This window comes from Scardinius erythrophthalmus, assembly GCF_964197995.2.
Source record: "Scardinius erythrophthalmus genome assembly, chromosome: 1".
In the NCBI taxonomy this organism is placed as follows: domain Eukaryota; kingdom Metazoa; phylum Chordata; class Actinopteri; order Cypriniformes; family Leuciscidae; genus Scardinius; species Scardinius erythrophthalmus.
Window position 1 is genome coordinate 66,963,845 of NC_138221.1, and position 22,741 is coordinate 66,986,585.

Genomic DNA, 22,741 nt, shown 5'->3' on the forward strand with positions numbered 1-22,741 from the left:
GCTTGAGTTGTGCAAGTGAACATCATCTCAGAGACACACAGAATCACACACACACACACACTCTCTCTCTCTCTTCAGAAGCTTGAGTTCTGCGAGTGAACATCCTCTCAGAGACACACAGAATCACACACACACACACACACACACACACACACACACACACACTCTCTCTCTCTCTCTCTCTCTCTGTTCAGAAGCTTGAGTTCTGCGAGTGAACATCCTCTCAGAAGCCCCTTTCACACAGAGATTAGGGAAAATACACGGATAAAGTAACCCGGGACCCACAACCAGTAAAAATCCCATAAAGACATGTGACATCGATGTGACTTGTAATGTCTCAGCAGCGTCTTAAGTTTGCTTATGAGACCACGCTTGTGCATTTTTTGCCTCTGACTCGATCATAAACTTGCGCAATACGTACTGTTTTACAGCTGGAAAACGATCCCGGCTTCAGCGTCATCACTACGACACGACATTATTACGGCTTTTGTTCACACAGAATACTGAATTTGAACACAGAATCTGCCATCGATTATTCCATGCTGTTCTGCTTGGGTTTAATGATAAAACAAGAGTCCTAAACCACATACAGGGATAAAAGCATGATAGACTCGAGCAATGACGCCTTCGACGTGCAATTTCGAGAAGACTATAGGGAACGAGCACATTCTTTTCGCCTGTTTGGACACTTCACACACGTTTGCACTGCCTGTTTGGTTTACCTGTTTACACACTCATAACGTGCGTTTTGTCCTACTCAAAACACACGTTTTCGACACCCATTTTTGTTAAGATAAACGCGCGTCAAAAACGTGCGTTTTCGGTGACCCCAAAGCACACGTCGAGAACGTGCGTTTTAAATAGCAGATAATACGTTTCCGACGCGTGTTTTCCGTGACCACAAAGCACACATTAAGAACGCGCTTTTATGGAAAAATACGCGTTTTGCTGTTGAAACGCACGCTTTTGACGTGTCAGTGTGCAATCAGACCCCTGACCAGGCGTTTATGAATACTTTGGCTTGCCATAGTGCACGGCTCGAGCACGCTCATAACCGTGCGCTCAGACAAAGACGAGACAAAACAGAGTGTCAGAGCTCTGTCACAAAACCAATAATTGAACTAGACAGAAGTGACAGAACCCTGACAACTTTGTTGTTTATGATGGGATAATTCTCGAGTTTCAGTCAGAATTCAGTCAGAGAAAGCGAGCACTTTGTTTCAGCGATGACTAATCTGAGTGCCACTGATTGGCCATCACACTCAAACTCAACAGAAACATGTGCGATTGGTTATAACATACATGATTAAAAATGCTTTGTCACAGTTTTTAATAAATGTGATAAGTGATACTGTCTGAAGGCAAATGCTTGGATGGGTGAAAAAAAAAAGTCTGAAAATTGCTTTCGAAAACAACATTTGTGGCTGTTCATGCGTTTATGTCTAGGATTGTTGTTGATCTTTAACATTATAGTAATGAACAATATGACGTCTTTTGAAATGCAGTGCAGTTATAATAACATTTTCTCTGTACTTTTATGGGGGATTTAATTTTTGTATTTTATTTATTTGTAAATTGACTGTGAAATAAAGTTTTAAACATATATAAAATAACCTCTCTCACACACGCGCTGTGTAATAAATGGGTTCACAGACATGTTCGAGAAAGTTATCTGTTTGGATAATCAGTGTAAGATGGAGGTCTCTTAAAGAGTATGTTGGGAAATGAAGGAGGAAGTTCCAGTACTATGTCTTTGTGAGGTTTCTACAGCTTCTATAGTATCAGAGTTAAGGGTGTCACGATTTCGATTTTAAATCGAAATCGATCGAAGTTAATGCTCAATCTCGATCATCGAATCAAAAAATGGAATCGTCGATGCTGCCACGCCCCATATGTCACGTCAGCTCGGCTTGCCTGTAATAGGTAAAACTCCTTTTCTCAAGAATATTGAAGCCTTTATTTTAAAACGCATTGCAGCTGCACAGCGAGAGCATCATAGCTCGTCTGAGCGAGCTGTTTGCCTGTGCTGCGGCAACTGCACGAACCTATGGCGAGTTAGTAGTGGCGTGCGGTCCAACGGGAGCGCTTGGCGCCCTGCCAACCTCGAGCGCGCCAATTTGGACGCGGCTGAAGTGTAGCTGCTATACATTCAGAGAAAACTCGCCAAAGGACTTTAGGTTTAAATCGACTCAAGCGAAGTACCTGATATGAGCGAAATAGCACGGCAAGGCAACGCAGTACTCGTTCCCTTATCTCTACGTTCCTTCACGAGAACGTTCTCTCGTACTGCGATGCAAACGCTGTGGGAACCCAATTTAAAACACCGTGCTATTCGCCTGTGACTGCTCTGAGGAGTCCAGGGAGCCCCGGGACTATAGTAGGTAATAGGTTATATTGTTTAAGTTTCCAATTGACTTAAGATATAAGTTATTGTTACATTATGTTGTTAATAAACGTTTTAAATTTGACAATGTAGTGTGTGGTACATTGCGAACAAAGGTCAGATATTATTATATTGCATAAAAGTCTAAAAATGGCATAGCTTGTGCTTCAGAGTCTATACATTATTTTCTCAACACATTCTCACTAACAACTCGTCTGGATGCTTTGTCAGGACTGCTTGGTGTCACTTTTTAACACACTGGGACCCCTTCAGTGTTCAAAAACTATTAAAAACTCTCAGTCTCTCACACATACACACCAGCCAGGATAATTCCTACTGATCCACTTACTTGAGTTTGTCCAGTGTGCAGTCTGGATGGTTCATTGTATCAGAGAGCAGCTTCACTCCTGATTCTCCTGGGTGATTGTAGCTCAGATCCAGCTCTCTCAGGTGTGAAGGGTTTGAACTCAGAGCTGATGCCAGAGCAGCACAACCTTCTTCTGTCACCAAACACTGAGATAATCTACAACAACAGTAAGTGTTCATGCTTTATTTTTAGAGAATATACACTACAATGAACAACACGACTCTTCAACCCATCGATTATCTTTACAAGGACCTCTGATTGATTACAATTAGTGATGTTGAGATTACCCAATTTCAAAATTGACAGTGATTACAACGGTCACGTTATTAAACAGTAAGAATTTGGAAGCTATGTAAAAATTTTTTTTTTTACAAAATTAGTCTTTCAGACGTGTGTGTGGCGTGCCCTCTGTCTGGATACTCTGTGAGGCTGTTACTATAGTAGCTGAGTTCACTAGGTGATTGTCTAGGTAAGGCATGCAAATCAACTTTCAGCGCATGTGAAACTCTCAAACTGAAAACATGGTGGAACAATGCAATCTCTTGTACTTGCCGAAGAAGCAAATTAAATAAGCTATTGGGGCATTATGGCTCTCTAAACATGATTCAGGAGTAGTTGAATACAGGTATGCAATATGCAAAACATTCAGATGAAAAGTGTCAGCAAAAGCAGCGAACACATCTAATATGTACAGCACCTGAGGGATCATCACCATCCACACCCAGATAAAGGTAATAATTTTACAATTTTACTTTTAACTTTTACTTTTAATTTTAATTTTACTTACTCCTATCAAATAATTGCTATGAGCTTTGTTATTTTGATAAGAACAAGGTCTTAACTTTCAAATTAAACATTTTGACACTCTTTAATGCATATGACAGATCGCTATAGCCGCATATCTGTTTAAGTGGAAACACGGAGCGCACCTGAACTGATCATCTCTGTATCTGTGCATCTCTACACCTGAACTGATCATCTCTGTATCTGTGCATCTCTGCTCCTGAACTGATCATCTCTGCATCTGTGCATCTCTGCACCTGAACTGATCATCTCTGCATCTGTGCATCTCTGCACCTGAACTGATCATCTGTGTATCTGTGCATCTCTGCTCCTGAACTGATCACCTCTGTATCTGTGCATCTCTGCTCCTGAACTGATCACCTCTGTATCTGTGCATCTCTGCACCTGGACTGATCATCTCTGCATCTCTGCACCTGAACTAATCATCTGTGTATCTGTGCATCTCTGCTCCTGAACTGATCATCTCTGTATCTGTGCATCTCTGCACCTGTACAGATCATCTCTGTATCTATGCATCTCTGCACCTGAACTGATCATCTCTGTATTTGTACATCTCTGCACCTGAACTGATCTCTGCATCTGTGCATCTCTGCACCTGAACTGATCTCTGCATCTGTGCATCTCTGCACCTGAACTGATCTCTGCATCTGTGCATCTCTGCACCTGAACTGATCTCTGCATCTGCGCATCTCTGCACCTGAACTGATCATCTCTGTATCTGTGCATCTCTGCACCTGAACTGATCTCTGCATCTGCGCATCTCTGCACCTGAACTGATCATCTCTGTATCTGTGCATCTCTGCATCTGAACTGATCATCTCTGTATCTGTGCATCTCTGCACCTGAACTGATCTCTGCATCTGTGCATCTCTGCACCTGAACTGATCATCTCTGCATCTCTGCACCTGAACTGATACTGAACTGAACTGTGTATCTGGCAGGTGTATCTGGCATTTTTCTTAAAATACTAATGAGAATGTTTAATTAAAGTATATTACAAACTTTTCATTTAGACTCTAAAGAATCATATTAACTTGTACAAAAATTGCATTATATGACCCCTTTAAGCTTGATTCTGTTCGCTATTCACTCCCATTATGTGGATGAGCATGAGCGGGATATTTTATTTTAAGTCTCCTTCTGTGGTCCGAAAAAAAAGGACACTGCATTAGAAGAACACCAGAGTGATTAAATTATGACTTATTATTAACTCTTTCCACACCATTACTTATCTTCTGAAAGTTCTGAATCTCCTGAACAAAATACAAAGAAGATTCAGAAACAATGGATCTCATATGTAATCATATGCATATGTGAAATAACGCGATCACCAACATTAAACAGCATATAAATCAAAACTGCCTAATGTTACTGAATTAAATGTTGATTCAGGATGAGCTATAGGCCCATACAAGCATTAGGGGTGTTGATGGACTCGATCTACTCCATCTGTGTTTTGATCATTGTTCTGAAATCGAACTGGATGTGGTCTTTGACAAAAACGTTATCGTAACCCCCCCTCAGATCTGATAAAATCAGAACCAGAGCTTCTGCTCCTGTATTGTATGGAAGCATATCAGTAGCAATATTCAATTTGAAACGTGCAAAATGACAATGCAATATGTAAAATGGCAATGCATTTCTGTATATAAATTTACATTTTCCATTACATCTGTGTAACATTTGGTGCAAAATGAAAATGAAATTATATAATTTACATTTGCCATTTAATACACTAGGTTTAATATGTAAATTGAATGCATATTTTATAAGGCAGCAAAGAAGAAGAAGAAGAAGAAGAAGAAGAAGAAGAAGAAGAAGAAGAAGAAGAAAACCTTTATTTATCCCACAATGGGGAAATTCGTTTGAGGAGAAAAATACAGCATGACATGAGGAGAGGTGAGGAGAAAAAAAGGCAACCCCCAGACTATGCTCCTGTAAGGAATACAGTTTGGGAACAGTAAAAAAAACACCTCAGCAACATAAGCACATAATCAGTACACTCTACAACATGAACACACAAGACTTGCAACAGGGGAGTGGGGGATGGAGGTAACCCAGCACAGGCAAGCAGCCATCCGGTCCTGCAGCCATTCTCAGCGCTGGTCAGACCCGCCTGTCAGACTGGGGGTACAAAGCGTCGAAGGCGAGGGGTGGGGGGTGGGGGAGGGTGACTGCATATCTGTATATATGTAAGAGTTTGTGTATGTGTAGGCCTGGAGAGTCGCTACGCCTGGCATCATAATCTAGGTGCCTCAGTCCGCAGGATGTCATAGCGATATACAGCAGTTGCCATGGAGTCAACCTTGATCAGGTCCCAGACAGAGTCAACAATCAACAGGTGTCAGTGGGGAGTGGGGGAAGGGACGCAAGAGTGTCTCGCTGCAGTGCTCTTCCTAGGGAGTTGTTGTTCCAACAGCAGCCTCGGCCAAGGCCAGTGCTGGTAGAGGGGGGCCGAAAGCAGATAAGATAGGGATTGTTTGGTCTTGGGACGAGTAGCCGCATTCCAATTTACACAACTCCTGGTCCATTTTTGTCTCCGAAACGATCCATTTGCCTTTGCAAAGCTGTAAGCTTCTCCATGATGTTATCCATATTGTGGTTCATAGTCACAGTCTGAGTGCTGACAGCTCTGCCCACTGCTTCAATCATGACGGGCAGCCTTGTGGGGCTTTGGACAGCTGTCACCGTCTTCTTAATTCCTCGATAAACCAGGGCAATGCCTAATCCAAACAGCAGAAGACCTGTTATCATGGTTCCGAATAGGTAGATATCTTCAATGTCCTCCACGGAAAGAGCCGCCAGACACACGACCCGCCACCTCTCCCATGCGTCCATCGTGTAGCCAGCTGCGAACGTTCCGGCAGGGCAGTCAGGTTCCCCCGAACCCAAGCTTCTCGGCGAGAAGATGGTGTCAATTGCGTTGAGAGACCAGTTGATCAAATAGACTAGACGAGATGAGAGGAGCAAAGCAGGGGAGATAAGGGAGAGGAGGGGAAGAAAATGCGACCGCCTTCGTTGAGAGCCAAAAGAGAGAGATGCACATCCCCAATTTTACCACCACGGGAATGGCGTTTTATTCTGGTTGAGTAGCAACTGTACTTTTAAGAACTCCATGTGCATGCCCAAATCACTCTTTGCTATAGTTAACAATCTCACTAATCCACCACAACATGTTATTTCTGCACTGTAAAAAAAATCCTAATTTTACAGAAAATAACTGTGATTTTTTTACGATCATTTTCTTTCATTTTAAATTGTACTCAAAACACTGTAAAATTACAAATAATATCTGTAAAATAAAAATTCAGCTGTTATTTTAGGTATTGTGACATTAATGACAAATTACAGTAATTCACACTTTTTATACAGAAAATGTATTGTATTTTTCATACAGTATTTTTTCTGTTTTCTTAAATTACATAAAAATGTATGTAAAATTACAAATATAATCTGTAATTTAACAGAAAGAAAACGGTTAAATGATAAAATGGTCAAATGACTGTCAGCTCCCCAAAAAACTGTAAAACATCCTAAATTAAATAAACTGAAAAACACTGTTATTTTACAGGTATTTCCTGAATAATCACGATCAAAAACCTTCATTGTAAAAAAAAACGTAAAAAAAGGGTCAAATGACTGGCAGCTGCGGCTGCCAAACAAAAACCTTAAAATTAAAGTCAAATATGGTAATTTAAATAAACCGAAAAAGCACTGTTATTTCACAGGTATTTCCTGCATTATTATGATCAAACACCTTCATTGTAAAAAAATCGTAAAAAAAGGGTCAAATGACTGGCAGCTGCGGCTGCCAAACAAAAACCCTAAAATTAAAGTAAAATATGCTAATTTAAATAAATTGTAAAAAACTTTAAAATAAATTTGATGTCACCATGATTGAGATCAGTGTCTGCTTTAGTTGGGCTCATGACTTCAATTTTTAACTTACGTTTTTCTTTGGTTGCTTTAACTGTGTATTTCATGCACATTTGTTATAGCAATAAATGCTGGAGAAAATTTCAGATGACTTTGGTCATTCTCTGATGATGTCATCATATGATGGCTTGATTCTCTGATATGACAGTCAAAAATATGAATATATTAGCTTAGATTACATGTAGATGGAATTTAGCTTTATACAAAGTCTATAATGTCATAATTTCTCACATGCATATAATTTTTTAAAATCGTAATAATTCAGGAAATAGCTGTAAAATAACAGTGTTTTTCTGTAAAACATTTAAGGAAAATTTCTGTAAAAGTTTTTTGCACTTCTAAAATAGGATATTTTACTTTATTTTTACGGTTTTTGTTTGACAGCTGCAGCTGACAGCTTTAAAATAAATTTGATATCACCATGATTGAGATCAGTGTCTGCTTTAGTTGGGCTCATGACCCGTGAGTTTTTAACATTAGTTTTCTCTGGCTGCTTTAACTGTGTATTTAATACACATTTGTTATAGCATAAATGCAGGAGAAATATCAGATGATCTTGATCATTCATCAGTGATGTTACAGTCATCGTGATGATCTGATTCACTGATATGACAGCCAAATCTCTGAATATATTAGTTTAGATTACATAATATGTAGATAGACTTTGTATAAAGCTAAATTCAATAATGTCATAATTTCTCACATGATCCTTGGCAACAATATTGTAATAATCTGAAATTTAAAAAGATATGTATTATATGGAAAAAGTTTTGAGCTGGTTAATTTTTTTTTGTAGTATAGACATCAAGAATCAACATATGAATCTCAACAATGGTGACAACCAACAAAGCCTTTTTGTGACTTTATAGTAGTTCAGATTTTTTTTCGTTGTCACCATTGTTGTGATTCATACGCTGATTATTGATGTCTGAGTGAGTCTATATAATCCTGTCAAAACATTTTCTGTATAATGACATCATAAAATCTGAGTATCACAGCACTGCAGGATCTTCTATAGCAGTTTTATCATGCAAAAATTAACAACTAATATTTAATTACTTAATCAAATTTACACTTCAGGTGGTAGCAATAAAGCAGGACACTACATGATGACTATTATCACTAAAAAGAGACCAACATCATCTTATCTGAGTTTCTCTTGGATTCCTACCATAACTAATATGCATCAAAGACACATAGTTAAAGCAGCCAGAGAAAAACTTAAGTTAAACACTAAAAGGTCAAGAGCCCAACTAAAACAAACACTAATCTCCATCATGGTGACATCAAACTTTATTCTTTTCAATAAAGCTTCAACTTCTAAACCTCTGTTAATTCTCAATGAGAATGTTAGTATGAAAGAAATAAAGTCTGGATTGTAATAAGTGAAGATGCTGAGATCCTGATAGTGTTTAATGTTCTGTTTGGGTTTAAAGTGTTTCTGTATGGTGTGTTTCGTGTGTCACCATTGTGTTGAAGAGTAGAGCCTGAGCTTCAGTCCAGGATGAGCACAGACACCATGATGAAATGCTGCATGTTGCTTTATTTAACAGACAGTAACTGTGTAGTTGCTGATGCAGTGACGTATAGTCACAGCAAATCATGCATGTAATTAACTGCATGTTTTTCAGTAAAAAATCAGAAAAAATGTGAATTAACTGTGTATTTCTGTTAAAAAAGATTAATGAAGATTTCTGTAAAAGTATTTTCCACTTATTTAAATTAGGATATTTTACATTAATTTTACGGTTTTTGTATGGTAGCCATTGCTGACAGTCATTTGACTGTTTTTTATGGGATTTTTTTACAATGAAGGTGTTTGATCGTAATAATTCAGGAAATAGCTGTAAAAAAAACACTGTTTTTCCGTAAAACATTTAAGGAAAATTTCTGTAAAAGTTTTTTGCACTTAATTTAAATTAGGATATTTTACTTTATTTTTACGGTTTTTGTTTGGCAGCCGTAGCTGACAGTCAATGACTGTTTTTTTGCGATTTTATTTTTTACAGTGTGGCTCTGCAATGCTTGTGAATAGCTTTTCTCAATTATTTTCAGACAAATTGAAGTCAATTGAATCCATTACCAAAGACACCAAAGTGACTCAAATGTTAATTTGATGTAAGCTGATTCAGCTCATTCAACAAACTCTCTCTGCTTTCACTCTGACAACCTCTACTGCCATAAGTGATCTAATTATGAAGTCTAATTCCACATCCTGCCAGCTTGTATCTAATATCTAATTTACCATTCTTAAGCAAAATACTTGAAAAAGTTGTGGCTTCACAACTGAGATCATACTTAGATCCTAATGGTCTTTTTGAACCTTTTCAGTCAGGATTTCGCCCATCTCATAGCACTGAAACGGCTCTTCTTGGGGTGGTTAACAGTGGTGTGAAGTAACGAATTACAAATACTCACGTTACTGTAATCAAGTAGTTTTTTTTTCAGAAATTGTACTTTTTTGAGTAGTTTAAAAATTGTGTAATTTGAGAGGTCACGTGACCCATGCACGCAATGGTCGAAGGACTCTGATGCTCCGTCCAAACCTCCTTCCTTTTTCTAAATAAAAATATATAGAACTGACAGACAGCTTTTTTTTTACTCTGTATAGTGTCAGTATAATGTATGGAAACAAAAAACAGGACTCCTCGCCGTCCACAACTCCCTCCGGGAAGAAAAAGATGAAGCTAGCGAGCACTGAGGCTAATCTGACAGACGCCATTGCAGAGGCGCTTTCAAAACAACAAGTCGCGCTTGAAACTACGATTCAAAATGCAATTCGGATGGCTATGGAGGACGTGAAATCCTCTTTGATCGAGCTCCGCCAAGAAGTGCAATCCCAAACCAACACGGTACGAGACTTGGGTTCGAAGGTAGACAAGATTCAAGGGGAGACGCGACAGATGAAGAAGGATTTAAACGTGCACAACAGAGCAGCAAAACCTCACCTTGAAAATTGCGGAGTTAGAAGACAGGTCTCGCCGTAATAATTTACGTTTGGTTCGGGCTGCCGCAGGGCCGGGAAGGGGATGATCCAACTGGCTTCCTTCAAAAGATGCTCCCTATATGGATACCCGCGCTGAAGAGGAAGGGATCGATCGAAATAGACCGCGTGCACAGATTCTATGGCTCCGGTAAATCCCGCACTTTGATTTTTCGCGTGCTACGGTACCAGGATCGGCAGGCGATTCTTCAGGGAGCCAGGGAAGTGACGAAAACCGAACCAATTCGTGACCAAGAGTCCATACTGCGTTTTTTCGCTGACTACAGTGGGTTTACCTCCTGTAGACGACAGGCCTTCAGAAGTATTCAAAAGGAATTGCACATTCTGGGAATTCCGAACTTCCTCATATACCCCGCCACTCTTCGTGTCAGCTTTGGTGGTAATCAACAATACGGCTGTCACTACTGTTTATACTATGTATACTTCATTGTTATATACTACATACTTCATGTTCAATGGAAGAGAGTGTTTGACGTTCTGTTGAACGACGGTGGATGTTGTCACGGGCCCTTATAATGATGGGGAAATTTGCGGTCTCTAATGGTTTTTTTTTTGTTCATGTCACTTCTATTTATCTCTTACAATGTTTTAGTTTTGTCACAGGTTAAACAGATACATTTTGGTTTTGCAAATCGTATTAAAATTCGTACCTTTGTTTCATTAGATTATGGATAAACAAAAAATTATATCACTTAATATTAGAGGTCTTAACAGTCCAAATAAGCGAGCTAAATTCTTGATCTACTTGCGCAGGAAAGCGATTTATATCGCTCTAATTCAGGAATCTCATCTAAAGAGAGCAGATGTTCAGAGATTACAGAATAAATTTTATAAAGTTGTAGCCTTTTCTACTGATAACACTAAAACTAAAGGTACAGTTATTTTGATTGCGCGTAACTGTAACCTCAAGATTGACAGAGAAAGTCAAGATCAATCTGGCAGGCTTGCATGTTTTTGTACAAACATTAAGGGGAGGAAAATAGCTTTTGTATCAATCTACGCTCCAACAATATTTGAGACAAATTTTTTCCCACATGTAACTAATCATTTAATTTCATTGATAGACTATTCTCTGATTATCGGAGGGGATATGAATGCGGTGATTGACCCTGTATTGGACAGATCTTCTTCCTGCAGTCAAGTTCAGTTTAATTCCTCGGCTGCGCTTAATGATTTCGTAAAAACGCTGAATTTGGTTGACGTTTGGAGATCGGGGAACCCCTCGAGTAGAAATTATACCTTTTTCTCGGCACGACATCTCTCTTTTTCCAAAATAGATTATCATCTATGCTCCAAGGAACTTTTGAACTCCTTTGACCAGACAATTATACTACCAGCTATTCTTACAGATCACAATTCTTTAATGGTAGAATTTGAATGTGCTCCATTTGTTGAAAGATCTCCGCGGTGGCGTTTTAATATCTCTCTTTTACAGAACAATCAGTTCGATGAAGACTTCAAAGCCGGTCTGTCCGAATTTCTTTCATTTAATATTGGTTCGGTTGAAGACCCTATTTTTGTCTAGGAAGCTACGAAAGGTTTTATCAAAGATTTTTCTATAGCCTTTGCTACTAACATAAAAAAGGCACATAATCAGAGAATTGACCATTTAAAAAAAGAATGTCAAAAACTTGATTTGTCACTAAAATCTTCTTTTTCTAATTCAAATTATAAGATGCTTCAGACCCTTAAAGCGGAATTGAACGATCTTTTGAGAAGGAAAGCAGAATTTGTGATTCACAGAACCAGACAGTCCTATTACTTCAGTGGTGCCAGACCGAGCAAACTTTTAGCCTTAAGAATGAAGCAAAATCAGGCAAAAGCCTACATTGAAAAAATAAGCACCCTTCTAAAGGACTGGTTGGGAATAGCAAAGAAATGAATTCCTCATTTTCCGATTTCTTTTCCAAACTCAATACGTCTGAATCTAATCCCTCAAGTTCAAGTTGTACTGCCTTTTTGCAATCTCTTACTCTACCTCGACTTAGTCATGAGGAAGCTGAATCTTTAGGACAACCAGTTACTTTGGAGGAACTTAAAGGGGCGTTACAAGGTGCTAAGAAAGGCAAGGCGCCAGGCTTAGATGGGATCCCTGCAGAATTATTTCTTAAATATTTTGATCTTCTCGGACCTGTCTTCCTGACTGCCATCCACACGGCAGTAGAGGTTGGCGCTTTTCACCTGCAGATGAATACGGCACTTATATCGCTGATACCCAAAAAAGGGAAAGATCATTCAGATTGTGCAAACTACAGACCCATTAGTTTGCTAAACACTGATATAAAAACGTATGCCAGAATTCTTGCCTTGCGACTACAGCGATATGTGATTTTTTTAGTCCATCCTGACCAGTCTGGCTTCATGCCTAATAGATCAGCGGCGGACAACATTCAGAGACTATTGCATGTCATTAATGAATCCCAGGGTTGTCCCACTCCAGCTGCGGTTCTTTCGTTGGACGCAGAGAAGGCGTTTGACAGGCTGGAGTGGGACTACCTCTGGTCTGTTTTGGAGGTGTTCGGTCTGGGTAAAGGCTTCATAAACAAGAGTTTTATATAGTAACCCCACGGCATCTGTTATGACTAATGGAGTACATTCTTTACCCTTTAATTTACAACGAGGCACAAGACAAGGGTGCCCATTATCCCCTATGCTATTTGCAATGTCACTCGAGCCCCTAGCCAAACTGATAAGACAGGAAAATGTCTGTTCAATCTCAGTTAACTCTCATAAGCAACATATATCACTCTATGCCGATGATATTTTACTGTTTATCTCGGATCTACAAGTTTCATTTCCCCAGATACTGAAGGTATTTGAAAAGTTCAGTGGGCTCTCTGGGTACAGAATTAATTGGGATAAATCCTCTTTGCTTCCACTTAATAGCATGGCTAAGAAAGTTAGACTACCTTGTAATATCTCCATACAATCTTCACTAAGTTACTTAGGCATTGTTGTTCACTCTTCCCTCCATGGCATACCTGATGCCAATTATCTACAAATTCTAACTAAGGTTGAACAAGATCTCCAAAAATGGACCTCGTTGCCATTATCATTACATGCCAGAATAGCGAGTGTTAAAATGAACATTTTGCCACGAATCAATTTTGTTAGCTCCATGATTCCGTTACCTGCACCTAAAATGTTTTGGCACAAACTCAATTCTAAAATTCGTAAATTCATCTGGAATGGCAAGCAACCCAGATTGAAATTTGAAACACTGCAGCGTGCAAAACATAATGGAGGATTAGCGCTTCCAAATTTCTAATTGTATCAAATCAAATTCATTAAGGATTGGCTAGACCTGCTCTCTAGGGTTCCTTGGAGAGCGATAGAGGAGAGCTTAGCTGGCAAATACAGGTTAAAAGATATACTGTTTTCTGGGCTAAACAACAAGCAATGTTGCAAGCTTTTGGTCCAATCATGGCCTACACAGTAGTCAATTTCAAGTCTATGGAAAAATGTATTAATTTTTCACATATTTGGCACACCCATACACCTATTTGGTATAATGATAATATCCGTTCGGGAGGTACACCATTTTTCTCTAGAGACTGGATGCAGAAGGGCATTTATACATTGAAAGATATTGCTGGTCCTAAACGCTTGTTAAGCTTTCAAGAACTGTGTGAGAGGTATGGAACAGAACCCTCTTCTTTGTTTTTATATCTGCGCCTAAGGTCAGCCATGAAGGCCTACGGGGTGCCCTGGGGGGAAACACTTCCTATACATCCGATCATTGCTTGGTTTGAGTTGCCTTCTTCTAGTCACTTTACTTCATGGATGTACGGGAAGGCCTTAGAGGCTTCAGCAAATCGCCTAGCTATAAAGCGTGCATGTGAAAGAGATTGTGAACAACAGGAGGATGCCACCGACTGGGGAAGAGTATGGCAGAACATTTTTACTTCATCTCGAAATCCTAATCACCAACTGATTCACTATAACTTCTGTCACAGAACTTATTGGACCCAACTCAAAAGACATTGTATTGACTCCTTCAGTCCTTTTTGCGATAAATGTCCTGACCAACAACTTGGTTCCTTTTTCCATATGATATGGGAATGTGAAAAGGTTAAACATTTTTGGACTGAGGTATGTGTTATCTTATCGAAAATCATTGAATATCCGATTCCGGTGATTCCCTCTGTATTATTACTGAATGATGATTCTCAGTTTGACTTCTCTAAGCTGCAAAAAAATATCTACCTGGCCGGTTTAACGTCTGCAAAAAAACTCAACTCAACGCTGGCTCCCACCACATACCTTGGATATATTCAAGTGGTTGTTTCAACTTCGGGACATTATAATGTTAGAAATATCCACAGCTCGGGTGAACTTGGCTCAAATCTCAACATTAAAAATATGGACAACAGCTGCTGATAAGGTCTCCAAGTATATTGCGCAAAGCAATGTTCAGGACTCAGTTTGAACACAACACTTTATTCCATTTCTTTATTTTTAATTTGAATTTTTTATAAATGTTTTATCATTCCTGTGACTGTTTTTCGGTTGACTTATCTGTCCATTTTGTACCCCATTATAAAGAGGCCGCGGGGTGGGGTGGGGGATTGGTAGATGGGTTGTTGTTTGTTGTGTTTCTTTTTGGCATGTTTATTGTCAAAAATGTAAAATCTAATAAAAAATAAATAAATAAATAAATAAATAAATAAATAAATAAAACCAACAGCGTCAAGGACACAACCTTCACGAGAGCTAAACACAAAATAAAGTCAGTTTGTTTAAAAAAAAAAAAAAATTGTGTAAGTTTATTATATATATAATTTTTCATGCTTGTTTTAGAATTGTATTTTTATCCATCAACGTGATTGGATCGAGTCTCGTGTCTGTCGTCAAATCAAATTCTGCATAGAAAACTTTAACCGCTAGCTAGCCTATCTGCTGTTACTCGTGGCTGCTGTGGAAGTGCATTCTCCAAGCATCAATTCAATAGAGATATCAGCGTCTTCCTCTAATATGCTAAGGTACATTTCACATTTCTGCTTATTATTATATTTATATAGGTTGGCTTATCTACAGGGACTGACATTTGATGTGAGGTTGGGGGTATTGCGTACAGTGTAAACTAACTCAAGTGCCGAGTTCATAATTCGGTGAATTCCCGCTCCCATTTATTTAATATATTATAGAGATGCGCGTCGCAATCTGTGCACTGCTGTCTCTCCCTCGCGCTCGACATGCAGGAGTCACTTGGAGAAGTCAGCAGCTCATTGCGCGTGGTGCGCGCTGTGAAGGTGTGTTGGGGACACTCTAAAACTGTGGAAAAACACCTTTTGGTGAAATTGGAGGACCAGATTCAGTATGCAATGCACATTATGAACCATGGCGTTTCTGTCAGTGCGTGACTACAGCTCGTTAATAAACAAGGTTTTTTAATTGATCCATTTCAACAATTCACCTTCATTTAGCAAGTGCACTTGCGCAAAAACATTTGTTGTTGTTGTGGATGCTGCTGATAAAACAGCTTCGCCAAGACTACAAAGAGATGCATTTGCCTGTGTGTTTGTTTCTTTTGTAAAAGTTTCCCCGGATATAGGCTACTTCCCTATTTAATGCATAATTTTCCTTACAAATTATATTAGCAGCATTACAATTTGAGTAAATATAGCTGTGTACAATTTAAGGGATGATGCCACCCTTCTAGAACAATGTGCATTTACGTTTAAATTGTAACGTATTTAATGGCATGGAATTACAGTGTAATTAGTGTTAGTTCACAATCTTAGGCTTTTTCAGTTTATTGAGTGAGGTAAACTGATAATATTACTGATTTTCATTTCTTTATAAAAACACAATAACTGGTACCGTTTTGGAGAGAAATTGGGTATTTTTTAATCTCTCTATTTAACCCATCTCATGGTATGTGATGCTTAAATATTGTATGAGTTTCTAAAGTTTTTTTTTTAATTCTTTGCACAGTTATGAACATTGATATTTTATGTGCAACAAGCATGCTCAGGCTCAGTGGCCTTACTTTTTATGTTTGTTTTTTTTAAACAATATGATTTAAATGGTGATGAGTGTACTGTTTTGATGCATTTGAAAAAGATGAATGATACTGTATATATTCTTCAATCTTTATAATGTGAATTACAGTATGTACAATGCTTTTTTACTTTATGAATTGTAGTGCACAGTGTTTATTATAAGGGGATAGATTCCGCAGCTCAGTACTCACTACTCATGAGTACTTTTAAATTAGCTACTTTTTTACTCTTACTCAAATAGTTTTTTGGACAAGTACTTCTTACTCTACTCACACTACATTTTTTGGAATGTAATGGTACTTTTAATTGAGTATGTTTTTTCAGTACTCTTTCCACCACTGGTGGTTAATGACATTCTTCTGTCCATGGATTCAGGGTTAACCCCCTGGGGTCGGCGGTATCGCCGGCGATACCAGCTCGCTTTTTTTTTAATCAGTGTAAAAGAGACTCAAAAATACTCTGTTGACTTTGATTTTCCATAGGAGTTTCATACATCAATCGATCCTGTTAAGTGTGTATTTTTTTTGTGTATACTCACAATAAAAACAAAGTGTTGTGCTTTTTGCCAAATAAAGAAAAATAAACACGAAGCGAGTTCTGCCTTCTCTCTGTCAGTTAAGTCCATTCTGAAACACGTCCGAAAATGAACCATAACTCGGAGAATACTCAGTCAAACAGGCATACAGACACACTGGCATGAAGCTTGAATTCTCTTCTTTTAAATTAAGTATTTTTTATAAAAAACAAATATTCTCAGTTTATGCAATCTGTATGAAAAGAGCGAGATGTCAGTCGTTCTCATCTCAGCTAATTATTTTTAATGTGACCCCGCCCACGGAGAGCGCGCGCTATTCAAACGCAAATGACTGAGGCAATCCTGCAAACTGTGAACGCCCACATCAGCTCGAGAAAAGTCTTGCAGCGCTGTGAGGAATAATACTATAATGGAAAATGTACCTCAGAAGTGCTGGTATTTCAAGGAGCAACAGATCCTGAGCTATGGAATACTGTAGTACAGGGAACTACACTGCGACCAAAATGGTCGCATATGCGACCTTTTGAAATGCCATTGCGACCGTAATTTTTAATGGGTCGCAAATGTATCACTGAATTTTTGTACCTATGTTTTAGGCAATATGCTATGATTTACTATGTGCATTTATTAAAACAGAAATGTGTATTTTAAGAATACGTTTTATAACGTGCTCTGAGCATTCAAAACATCAAGTTGGCTTCAGCCCCGCGATCGTTAACTGTTACTTAGATTAAAACGTAGCCTACCATTGTATCAGTGCTGCGCGAGCTCTCTCTCTCTCACACAAACACGGACGCGCGCACACAGAGAGAATTTTGAGAAAATTGACGGGCTATAGTTTAACATTTAATATTTAACGTTTAATATTTTAACGTGTTCTAACGTGTGCGCTCCTCAGCGTGTATGTGAAGCTCACATGCACTAAAAGCCTGTCTACAAGCGCCTGGATACTGGACTAAGTTCGATCTTTCGAGTCTTATTGTGCTTATACTGTTAAATACACACAAGGTTTAGATAAACAAAGTCGGTTATGTCTAAAGTGAATGCAAACTTGAGTAAATCTGCTTGTCAAATGCGTGTATATTAGACGCGTCGTGCGCAACTCTTAAAGAGACAGTAGCAATAGTAAACACAAAAATAAAAATTCTCTCATCATTTACGCACTCTAATGTTGTTCCAAACCTGTATTAATTTCCTTCTAATATTTTCTAATATTTTTCTAATATTAATATTTTGAAGAATGTGGCTATCCAAACAGTAGCTGGTCCCCATTGACTTCCATAGGAGAAAATATACTAAGTCAATGGGGTACATCAACTGTTTGGTTACCCACATTCTTCCAAATAACTTTTATTTTCAACAGAAGAAAGAAACTTATTCGAGTTTAAAACAACTTGAGAGAGTAAATTATAATAATTTGAATTTTTAGGAGAACTATTCCTTTAATGTTAATAAAACAACACAATGCCATGAGAAAATCACTCACTGCTCTTGACTGATAACTTTAATAGTAGCTTTAATAAGTATCAACGTATAATTTATACAGTGAAGTCTGTTTTGTTTTATTTTCATATTTGTTCATTTAATTACTTTCTTTAATGCTACTGTTAAACACTTACTGTAGCTGAAAACATAAAGCACTGTTTATTTAATTTGTATATTATGTAATGTGTATCTTTGATCTTAATATTTAATAACAAAGAAAATAATGACAAATATTTTTATCTTCGCCTGTCTGCCTTTTTTTTTTTGTTACATATGGCTTTGTTTTTAAAATATGGACATTAGTTTGGCTGTAATGCTTAGTCACAAAATAGTAAAACCAACATAAAAAAGAATCGTGATAAAATCGTGAATCGTGATTTTCCTGAAAAGAATCGTGATATGATATTTTTGCCATATCGCCCACCCCTAATTGGAATAATAAATTAAGTAGCCTATCTTAATTGTACACAATGTTCCTGTTTTTTTTTTTTTTTTTTTTTTACTGTTTTATGCCATAACAGCAATATTAATATCGGTTATTATTGGTATCGACCACAATTTTCACATCGGTGCATCACTACTTAAGTGTTCAGGAGTCTGCCCATCTGTGCCAACCATAGCATGTTGAAATCCATTTTGCACTTTATTGTGTACTGTATTTTCTAATGCAGAAAATCTATCCCAACCAATGTTAAAGAAAACAAAAACAAGAAGGCATGTGGTTTAAAAGATGGCAAGTAAAATAAAAAGCACATCTGTATGCAATACAGTTTCGTTATTGTTCATTATTTTCCAGAGCGGCTTACTATAAATAATTTGTGCGACCAAATCATGTTTTGCGCCAGTAACTGAAAAAGTTAGTAGCGCAAGTGCCACCAGTGGAAAAGGTTAGTGTAGTTCCCTGTAGTAAGTTTTTTTTTTTCATTCTCAAGTGAATCGCGTTTCTGTGAATGAATGAATGAATGAACGGCAGAGATGCACGCTGTTTATCACAACTTGCAAAAGACGGTTTAAATTTGAATCGCGTTTCTGTGTGAATGAATGTTTTGCTTTTAGCAAACTGTATTGCTATACTGAGTAAAAATCGACTGAAATATGTTGAAATGTTGTATAAGCAACGTATTAAACTGCAAATTAACATTTATATTTCTTATAATAAAAATGAAAGACCTATGTTACGGACGTCTCCCAAGACGCCACTATTCAACAATTCAACGGAGTGAACGCAGGCTACTGATATTGCTGTTTTACGCTTTTACTCAGCTGTAGCGGCTGTTTTATTGTTTTATTGTCAAAGTTGCAATAATAACCAGAGTTTGCCCACATCGGAAACGTTGTTTCTGGAGCTGTTTGACTGTTGGCTCAGTTTGTCGCACAGACAGAGCTGTGTCGCAGAGTGGGAATATGAAGATCACTAAATTGTTTTCCTGGATCGCATTCGTCTGGTTTATCATTTCTTCTGGCTTTCGCCCTGTGATTTTAATTCATCAATACACGGCGGATGAACTGTTTCAACTGCGCTTTCGTCTCTGCGAGCCACATCCTGCTCTACACTTTCATCGGGACATTGCATATCAACCACGACGTAAATACATACATCGGGGGTCCCGACGAGGTTACATATCTGATACTTCAAGAGCAATACCATCTCTCTGGTCTTCCAACCCTCATCCCTCAAAGAAATATCCACGGGCCACGGACCACAGTGTGTTAGCAAAGCTACCCAGATCAGCTGACACTAAAGCCGGTAAGAATGATCTTACTTTAGGATTATGGAATATTCGATCGCTGTCAAACAAAGGTCCTGTTGTGTATGATTTGCTCTCGGATCGTAAGTTTGACTTTCTCTGTCTGACTGAGACTTGGCAACAAAGTAATGACTTCTTCCAACTCAATCATTCTACTCCCCCGGGCTATGTTTACATCTGCAAACCCCGTGCATCGGGCCGTGGTGGGGGGTTAGCAATATTACATGATGATAAATGGAAAGTTTCAGAAATATATATGCCAGAATACACCTCATTTGAATCTACTACATTGCAAATTACTGGGTCAATTCCTATGATTCTCGCTACTCTTTATCGCCCTCCTAAGACCAACTCTGCTTTTCTACATGAACTTTCTGCATTTTTAACCTTTCTTTCTTCATTGTCTCCTAATGTGATTCTGCTTGGGGACTTTAATATTCATATTGATAATACTGGTAGTGTATCTACAAGGGATTTTTTATCATGTCTTGATGGCTTTGGCTTACAACAATTTATTAATTCACCTACCTATGTAAAAGGTCATACACTGAATCTTGTGTGTTGTTCAGGTGTAACTCCTCATAATTGTACTACTTCTGATCTGTCCATTTCAGATCATATGCTGGTGTCGTTTAATGTTCAGTTACCTGTTTTTAAGCATAATCTACATCGTTCTATCTCATTCCGGAACATAAAAAACATTGATGTTGCGTTTTTTGCTGAAGGATTTTCCAACCTTTGTAGCAATGTTCAATATTCCACCCCAGACGACCTGGTTTTACATTACAATACTGGATTGCAAACGATTTTAGATGTCTGTGCTCCATTAAAAACCAGGTCGGTTTCATTTGTCAACTCTGCTCCTTGGTTTACTCCAGAACTACGCATGTTAAAAGTTAAAGAGCATCTTGCAGGTTAGAAGACCCAACAAGTCAATGTATAGAAAAATAATGTAGGAACTAGATTTTCTTTAAAAAAAAATTATAAATGCGCTACAGTGGCTTCTGGAGTCGTTTTTGTGAGAAAATTTTACTTCCGCATCTGAAAATGGGCGTGACGGGCGTGACGTAGCACGAGGGAGAGCGGTCGATTCAAACAACAGGGAAAAGTGGATCGCAATGACATTTCGGACGCTGAGGAAATTGTTGATGGACCACAGCCATACAATTATGAGCCTGCTGGGCTGCCAAGAGAGCAGGGACAGGCCAGTATTAATGTTAGACAGAACGTATTGGAACTTACAATAACAGAAACTAAGCTTTGATAAGGCGTTTGTCATGCTCATTAATATCCGCCCAGACTAACGTTAGGTGATATAACTTAGCGGTTTCTCATCGAGAGACAGAGAGATATTTATTCCTGATACATTTTTTGTTCCATAGGTGCTTGTGTGGGAAATGCGAGGCAATGTTTACAGCTGAGGAAAGTCAGTGTTGCAGGGAAGTGGATGCATACTGGGCCTTAGTGGAAAATGCCAAACTTCCATGGTTGCAGTTAGTGTTACTACAGTAAAGACATGGTGAATGTTGCTGATCTGTGGACACTGGATAGTTTGTTCATTCATTGCATGTTCATGTTTATTCCTGGTTTCCACGTCAGCGCTGTTTGATCCGTTAATAACGGAGAAATGTGAATATTTCTCACTAGATCTCGCAGCGATGTTATTACTAATGTGGCGAATTCAAATGCTTTATTTACTGGATCTCGCAGTTACAGTGTTGCTTGATCAGGCTCGCGCTGCACTGGTCCAAACTGATAAACGGTCCACACAAACACAATAACGAGTAGCTCAGTTTCGTTCCGCTTACATTGCGTTTGCCAGTTGATGTTGTGCTCGCGCCTACATCCGGCGGGAGAACCCGAAGATGCGTGCACTGAAGGAACCGCACCAGCTCTGAGTCTCACCCGGTTCTTACTTCGGTATCCCATGTTGAACTCCATCATATCGCTGGGACAATAGCCTAATCCTCCGATCTGAAGTGAACGCTACACACGACCGCGTTTTCCGAAGCCGACGCGGAAGAGAAATCCCGTCTCTTCACCTGCACAAACTGCACCCAGGCACGAAAGATATCACCGTCCTTTTTCTTGTTAGGAAACCGGTGTACTCGATGTCCTGACAGGCTGGAGTTTTTGCAAGCTCCACAAACACATAAATTTACCATGACGATGATAAATTGAAATACAAAAACTAGTGAAAACACACTGACTCACGACCGCTCTTACTGAATACCAGCCTATTCTGCACTGAGCTGCGGCAGCACAGCACACGTCTCCCTCGTGTGACGTAAAATGACGCGATGTTGAAAAAAAGCGGTTTGTACGAGCAGTCAACTTTTATCTACTAAATTGGTGTCCTTATGTCGTTTTAAAACATTTTAAATCCTGCATTATCTTTTTATATGGTATTTTCATACACGGTTATATATTCATTTAGATTTTTTTTTTACCTGCAAGATGCTCTTTAAAGGTCG

The 22,741-nt window shown here is 38.6% G+C and overlaps 1 protein-coding gene across 2 annotated transcripts in view; it reads right to left on the reverse strand.

The window, feature by feature from the left end:
• LOC308687953 (protein NLRC3-like) overlaps positions 1 to 22,741 on the reverse strand; it is a 79,424-nt gene that overhangs the window by 11,966 nt on the left and 44,717 nt on the right. Inside the window, exon 5 of one of the 2 annotated variants that reach the window (XM_081360771.1) lies at positions 2,733 to 2,906. In XM_081360771.1, coding sequence (XP_081216897.1) covers positions 2,733 to 2,906 — 174 coding nt within the window. Of the gene's footprint in view, positions 1 to 2,732; positions 2,907 to 5,284; positions 6,503 to 22,741 lie in introns of those variants that run through there. The other variant, XM_081360772.1, reaches the window with a different exon arrangement.